This window comes from Xyrauchen texanus, unplaced genomic scaffold (assembly GCF_025860055.1).
Source record: "Xyrauchen texanus isolate HMW12.3.18 unplaced genomic scaffold, RBS_HiC_50CHRs HiC_scaffold_440, whole genome shotgun sequence".
Lineage (NCBI taxonomy): Eukaryota > Metazoa > Chordata > Actinopteri > Cypriniformes > Catostomidae > Xyrauchen > Xyrauchen texanus.
In genome coordinates this window covers 1-8,026 of record NW_026266408.1, presented here as the reverse complement: position 1 = coordinate 8,026, position 8,026 = coordinate 1, and the positions used below count along the sequence as shown (strand labels likewise).

Genomic DNA, 8,026 nt, shown 5'->3' with positions numbered 1-8,026 from the left:
TAAAGAGTCGTACAAAAACCTCCTTCAGTGAAAGAGGAACTACTGATACAGAAACAGTTTCTCTGAATGTTTCATTATAAATTGACATGGACACAAAGTTTTAGATTTTGATATTTCACACTCAACACTACTTAAGAAACTGGACGACACATTTTATTATAAAGGTCAATTCAGTCATTTTTGGTTGATGTTTTACTGGCTGATATGACACTAGTCTTAAACTTTACTGACACCTATCCATGTGAATACAGCATCATGCAAACATAAAACATTTGTTTTCACAGATGTCATATTTGAATGTAATTCATCACTTTAAACATTTGACTTGTTTCACCCCTCAATTGGACAGACTCATATAAAGTGAGAGGTGATGTCACATACATGTTGTTCAGGTATTCAAATAGATTCATCTAGTGCTGGAGTCTCTTGTTTGATGGAGTGTGTGTGTTGATAAAGTGATTTTTCACGAGTGTTTTTAAGACAAGACTTGAGGATAGTCGAGAGCACAGATATCAAAACTAACTCTAATAGAGAGACAATTCTTCTTCAAGACACTCGACTCCTCATTTCTGAAAATGGAAAAACACATCCAACAGAATAAAGAAGAGTCTCCTCCCTCTTTCTTTCTATTCTTCTTCTTTTTAACACACAATCACACACTTTCCTTCAATACACTCAGTCACACAGCACAATTTCACTCAATGTCAAAGAACTACAATTCAGTTCACAGTCAAACACTTCTTCCTCTCTCCATGGAAAGACACAAACTGAAGTCTCTCAGTAATCTGTATCATCTGCCTCCACTAATTAACCTCATAATGAAGCTCATTAGTGGCTTGAACATCTCAAACAACACCAGCAGAGAGAGACAAAGTAAAGTAGTATTGATGTTGAATAGTTGGGTTGTATTAGTTGTTTTGATGTTTTTTTGATGTTGTTTAGTTAGAAAAGAATATGCTGGGTTCACACATTTTGACTACAGTGTTGTTTTGAGCAGTAATGAGTTAGTAGAAAATGTATTTAAAGGTTCAGTATGTAAGATTCAGAAACACTTGTTATTAATGACACTTGTGGCCGTTCAGTGAACTGCAGCAGCGACCTGTTGCTCGTGCTCGTGCACACACTCCATAGGGACGCGAGCATCGGCCAAAACAATGACGTAATGTACAAAGAGACTGAACGTGATTCACCGGCATCATGCTGACAGATGAGGAAACATAATTAAAATGACACAGTTATGATTGTTTTACTACAAACTTTGAGAGTGTATATAATATTCGACTCTCCAGTGCTGGAACAGGGCTAAAACAAAGTGTGGATATCGGTCTGACTATGCGAGATTGTAGTTTGAAGTAATCACTTTTCTTTACATGTGTAACGTTTTGTAGCTGTAAAGACAAGGACGAAGATGATGATGAAGGAATGAAGAACCCAAGTGCAGTTTATTTAAATAAACATGAAACCAAAAACCCAAACTATAAACATGAATAAAACTCTAAACTTAAACTTGAACATGAACTAGAAATGTGCTACACAAACAAACATCAATACTAGACAAAGGACAATAGTAAACATGAGGGCTTAAATACATGACATGGGGACACATAAATCAATGATTAAACAGAACTGATCAGACAATAAACCAATGAAAACAAGACACATGAACATGGAGGGAAACATGAAATCACATGACAAGGGAAACGGGAACTAGACTTCTCAAAATAAAGGACTTGAAATCAAAACATGAACAAAAACACATATAAACATGACATACCTTAAGAACTCCTTAAGAAGGATTTCAATGAACTTTTTGAAACACTTAAAAGACTGAAAGTTCAAACATTCATCAGTGGACCACTTCCAGCAAGAGGAACAAACAGGTTTTCACGGTTGCTTGGGCTTAATACATGCCTGCAAAAACCTGCAATATAAAAAGGAGTGAACTTCATTGACAACTACAATCTGTTCTGGAGTCAGAGGCAACTGTCACCACCCAAACAAACTTGGTTCAAGATAGCTAAAGGACAATATCTACTTCTCCCTCAATCATCCTTCTGCAGTGTGTGCCAATCCACTCAATCTGAATGGCACACACACACCTGGACACAGTATGAATGACCACAGGACTTCACTTCAGCACCTGAATGGACATGCGGTTGACAAATCACACAAGGACAATGATAACACCACTCAGCCACAACAATTTCTGCTCACGGACACAATCTCAGCTGAGCCCTGCCCACAAAGCTCACCACAGACAGACTGTGACATATTAGAACTGCTCCAAGATTCAGCACCCAAGGACGACTTTCTGGAAAACACCCAGGGAAACCAGGACAGCATATTAGAGCCTCCGATAGCACCAGAGCAACAGCCCCTCTCACCAGACACGTTATCCCTCTCTCCAGCATCTCCACATCTGTGCTTCTCAGAGAATCTGGAAGTGCCCGCTCTGCAGGCAAAACTACTAGTGGTTTAATACGCTACAGCTCCCCTGGTGAGCTGCACTAATGGGACACATTCCACACAGACCGGCACCGCCGCTCTGTTTTTCCCTTCCCACTATGTGCTTATGTATCACACACACACTGAACCGCACTCTTGCCGGCCAAATATTATTTCCCCACTCACAAGGGCTCCCCCGGGTCCCCCCACCCCCCTGGGGCTCATGCAGTGGATGCTTGGCGCGACGGCGCTGACAATGGGTTCCCGGCGTAAGCTAGCTTACGCAATACGAGAGAACCTCTCGTGAAGAGAACGCCTCGGTTACCTACGTAACCTCGGTTCTCTCTAGATGAGGGAACGCAGTATTGCGTGAGCTGGCCGTGCTCGCGCCACGAGCGCATTTTCGCTTCATTCAATGAAAACCAGGGTTCCAGCCTACGAACTGCGCTTATATGCACCCTAGCCACGCCCATTCTGGCGGGCTTTGGGACAGTGAGCGCGCGGGCGCCTCTCATTGGGCGTGAGTTCACGCAAGTTCATCTATAGGCTGCAGCAGTTGCTGCAGAGCAACCAATGAGCTCGCTAGCTAGCCCGCTCAAGGTCTGCAGTTGCTGCACTGCGTTGACAAATGATACAAAATTAAGGATAATATTTTGGCTTCAATATCTCAGAAAAGATGAATCTTTCCCGTAGCGTAAGCTAGCTTACGCAATACGAGAGAACCTCTCGTAAGAGAAAGAGCAATCTGGATAAGACCATATTAAGCAACTATAGACCGATCTCAAATCTTCCTTTCATAGGCAAGATCATTGAAAAAGTTGTCTTCAATCAGCTGAACAAATTCTTGAACTCAAATGGATACTTTGACAATTTTCAATCTGGTTTCCGATCGCATCACAGCACAGAGACAGCGCTCATAAAGATAATAAACGATATTCGCTTAAATACTGATACAGGCAAATTATCAGTACTGGTACTACTCGACCTCAGTGCTGCATTTGACACTGTCGATCACAACATACTTCTTGACAGGCTGGAAAACTGGGTGGGGATTTCTGGGATGGTCCTAAAATGGTTCAGGTCATACTTAGAAGGGAGAGGTTATTATGTGAGTATAGGAGACCATAAGTCTGAGTGGACGTCCATGACATGCGAAGTCCCTCAAGGCTCAATTCTTGCGCCACTCCTGTTCAACCTGTATATGCTCCCAATGAGCCAAATAATGAGAAAGAACCAAATTGCTTACCACAGCTATGCAGACGACACACAGGTCTACTTAGCCCTATCACCTAACGATTACAGCCCCATTGACTCCCTGTGCCAATGCATTGATGAAGTTAACAGTTGGATGTGCCAAAACTTTCTTCAGTTAAACAAAGACAAAACTGAAGTCATTGTGTTTGGAAACAAAGATGACGTTCTCAAGGTGAATGCATACCTTGACGCTTAGGGGTCAAACAACTAAAAATCAAGTCAGGAATCTTGGTGTGTCTCTAGAGTCAGACCTTAGTTTCAGTAGTCATGTCAAAGCAATAACTATATCAGCATACTATCATCTGAAAAATATTGCAAGAATTAGATGCTTTGTTTCCAGTCAAGACCTGGAGAAACTTGTGCATGCTTTCATCACCAGCAGGGTGGATTATTGTAATGGACTCCTCACTGGCCTTCCCAAAAAGACCATAAGACAGTTGCAGCTCATACAGAACGCTGCTGCCAGGATTCTGAGCAGAACCAGAAAATATGAACATATCACACCAGTCCCCAGGTCTTTACACTGGCTCCCAGTTACATTTAGGATTGATTTTAAAGTATTATTACTGGTATATAAATCACTCAATGGGCTAGGACCTCAATATATTGCAGATATGCTCACTGAATATAAACCCAACAGATCACTCAGATCATTAGGATCACATCAGCTAGAAATACCAAGGGTTCACTCTAAGCAAGGAGAGTCTGCTTTTAGCTATTATGCCACAGCAGCTGGAACCAGCTTCCAGAAGAGATCAGATGTGCTCCTACAGTAGTCACATTCAAATCCAGACTCAAAACACATCTGTTTAGCTGTGCATTTACTGAATGAGCACTGTGCCACTGTGTGTCCGACTGTTTGCACTGTATTTTATTTTATATTCTAAACTGTTTCAATTATTCTTATTTTTTTATTCTTATTTTAATCTCTTCTATGTAAAGCACTTTGAATAACCATTGTGTATGAAATGTGCTATAGAAATAAACTTGCCTTGCCTCAAAAGGATGTGCTGATCATCTTTCTGATATTATTGATTTTTCCAGAGAAGAAAGAAGCAAACTCACTGCACTTGCTGTCTGAGAGCATTTCACTGGGAATCTGGCTTGGGGGGTTTGTCAGTCTCTCTACAGTCGCAAAAAGAGTGCGTGTGTTGTTTAAGTTGCTGTTTATAATATTCGAGAAGAAAGTCTGTCTAGCTTTGCCTAGTTCCACATTAAAAGCATGGATGCTGTCTTTGTAGATGTTATAATGGACTACAAGTTTTGTCTTCCGCCACATGCGCTCTGCTTTTCTGCATTGTCTTTTCATATTTTGCACTGCTGTTGAGTGCAAAATATGAATCGTGCATGTTTGTCACCTGAAATATTTATGCAGAAAAGATCATATAATATTTAATTATTGTATGCAAATGCAAAATATAATTAATTTTACTAATGTTCTCAGTCTGATGTGATTCCTGCATGATTACATTTAAAAACCTCTTAATTAGTGACATTTCCTGAGAACACCATATGTTTGACTTCCCTAATTTGACTTCATGATCTTGTTTCATAATGTCTCTGCAGGTGTTTTCATGCTTCATTGAGTGAAGATTATTTATAAATTAGATATAAATGTGAGAGAAAGTCCTGATCTAACTAATGACACAAATAATATCAATAAATCAACTTTTAAACAAAGACAGGAAACTTCAAATAATGTAATATTTTATTCGTTTATTGAATTTTGACAAGAGAAATCTGTAAGACAAAAGCACACATATACTTGTGTGAATAGAAGTCACTGTTAGTCTCCATGTGAGACATGAGTGAGAAGAGCAGAAGAGAATCCAGAGGATCTACTCAGAACACTGATCTCTCCTCACTTCTCCAGTGACTGACAGCTGCTCTTTCTGTTTGGCCTCACAGCTCACTGTGACCGCCTTCATCCACTGGTCCTGAGAGAGAGTCAGACTGCTGCTCCAGCTGTACAGACCGCCCTTCTCCAGGACCCCAGCACTGCTCTTCTCAGACCTGCTGCTCCCGTCCACCTTCCAGCTCAGGCTCCAGTCTGAGGGGAAGCCCTTGTTGGCCACACACATCAGTGTTGCTGTGTTCTTTGTGGAAATCTCTTCACTGGAGGGCGGCAGGACGCTCACTTTAGGACGAGTGATGCCTGACAAATACACAATAGACAACTTCAAAAGAAGAAAAGATTTCTTTCTCCAGATTGAAACTAAATCAATTACATTAGTCAATTATATATTTAGAAGATCTTTAAAGATATCATTGAAAACTTTCAACATTAAACTGCAAGTTTGTTTCTTCATGTTGATCTGTTCAATCATATAAAGAACAATTTATTTCCCCAAAGACTCTGAATGACCAAAATGATGAAATGATGAATAAAGTTCACATATCTTTATATGTTTGCAGTTTGACTTACACAAAAGTTCAAGAATATTTTCCTTCATAAATTTATCTTTCTACATTAAGAAATAACTATGAAAAGACATTGCCCAACCTCAAGAGAATAGAAAAGAAAATTCTGTACAATGATGAACTTTTAACAGTTAATTTGGTGAAAGAATTCCTCCAGTAAAACTTTATATGTTACATATTACATTAAGAAACATTTCATATTGAAGGAGCATTTTTATGAACTCTTGATAATGTTCGTCATTTAAACACAGAGTCATTTAACATCTCCAAAAACTGAATAACATCTCACTTCTGTACCAGCAACAAATTCACATGTGCTGACAAAGTGTCAATTAAGTGTCTTTAAAGTTCACCTTCATTTCTGGAAAAACAGCCAAATTATTCAATCTGTCTAATCAGATATTATTAATAAATAATGAAATATAAATCAAAAAAGTGAGAGAAATCACTGAACTCATATGTGTGTCAATTCAACATAAAACTGACACATTCCACATTATAAAAACACATAAAACATTAAAATGATGATTTGATGATTTACTTACTGCCAACATCCAGTCTGGTGCCTCTGCCGAAAGTGTACCACAGTGATACAAACTAATAGAACAGCTGCACAAAAACCTCTGAGCGCTTCACTAACTGCACTTTAAACACATGATCACAAACACATCTTTACACAACACACATTCAAACATGATTAATTTCATATTGTCATCAACTACTGTTTCAAAAATACAATAAAAACATACATATTACATTCAGAATTATATACAACATGTTTAATACAATGTAATAACTCCTCTATAACACATTTGATTTAGTTTGATCTACTGAATGCTCATGAGATTTCCACAATGAACAAAAATCATTAGAATTTCAACCAATTGTAATTAATAACTAAAAAATAAAGATTGAAATGTATGAATGTAATTTGACATGTAATTGTTTCTTATTTCTGCTGTTCTCCTGTAACGCTCACATTTTCTGCTGAGAGGAAACCGTTTTGAATGTCCCGCCCCTCTGATTAAAGCACAATATCAGACTGTCTGTTAGTCAGGACTGTCAAACCAACATCACTGTTCCTTCAGTTCTCACTCATTCACAGTAAAGATGACAGCACACGCTCTCATTATCTGCTCTCTACTGCTTTTCATTGCTGGTGAGAATCTGTTTCAGTGCATTTCACTAATATAAACTCAATTTAACTGTAGAAAGTTTTTTATTATTATTTCAAGTGTCAAAAATCTCTTGTGAAATAATATTTTATTGTATTTTGTGTTTCAGAGTGTAATGGACAGTACACGGTCACTCAGAGTCCCTCAATAACAGCTCAACCAGGACAACAAGTTCAAATAAACTGTAAAACCAGCAGTGGAGTGTATGGTGGTGATCGTTTAGCCTGGTACTTACAGAAACCTGGAGAAGCTCCTAAACTCCTCATATATTTGACAAGCACCCTCCAGTCTGGAACTTCATCTAGATTCAGTGGCAGTGGATCTAATAGTGATTTCACTCTGACCATCAGTGGAGTCCAGACTGAAGATGCAGGACATTATTACTGTCAGAGTTTACACTGGCCTGAAAGCATTCAATGGTTCACACAGTGATAAATAGTCGTACAAAAACCTCCTTCAGTGAAAGAGGAACTACTGATACAGAAACAGTTTCTCTGAATGTTTCATTATAAATTGACATGGACACAAAGTTTTAGATTTTGATATTTCACACTCAACACTACATATGAAACTGGACGACACATTTTATTATAAAGGTCAATTCAGTCATTTTTGGTTGATGTTTTACTGGCTGATATGACACTAGTCTTAAACTTTACTGACACCTATCCATGTGAATACAGCATCATGCAAACATAAAACATTTGTTTTCACAGATGTCATATTTGAAT

The 8,026-nt window shown here is 38.6% G+C and overlaps 2 gene segments (V, D, J or C); one reads left to right on the top strand and one right to left on the bottom strand.

Moving 5' to 3' along the window:
* Positions 1-5,409: 5,409 nt before the first annotated feature.
* LOC127642171 (Ig kappa-b4 chain C region-like) lies at positions 5,410-6,815 on the bottom strand. The segment is given in 3 exon segments: positions 5,410-5,854; positions 6,666-6,717; positions 6,804-6,815. Coding segments are annotated over 3 exon segments (381 nt in total).
* A 379-nt stretch (positions 6,816-7,194) lies between these two features.
* On the top strand, positions 7,195-7,778 carry LOC127642173 (immunoglobulin kappa variable 1-27-like). The segment is given in 2 exon segments: positions 7,195-7,279; positions 7,405-7,778. Coding segments are annotated over 2 exon segments (372 nt in total).
* Positions 7,779-8,026: the final 248 nt, after the last annotated feature.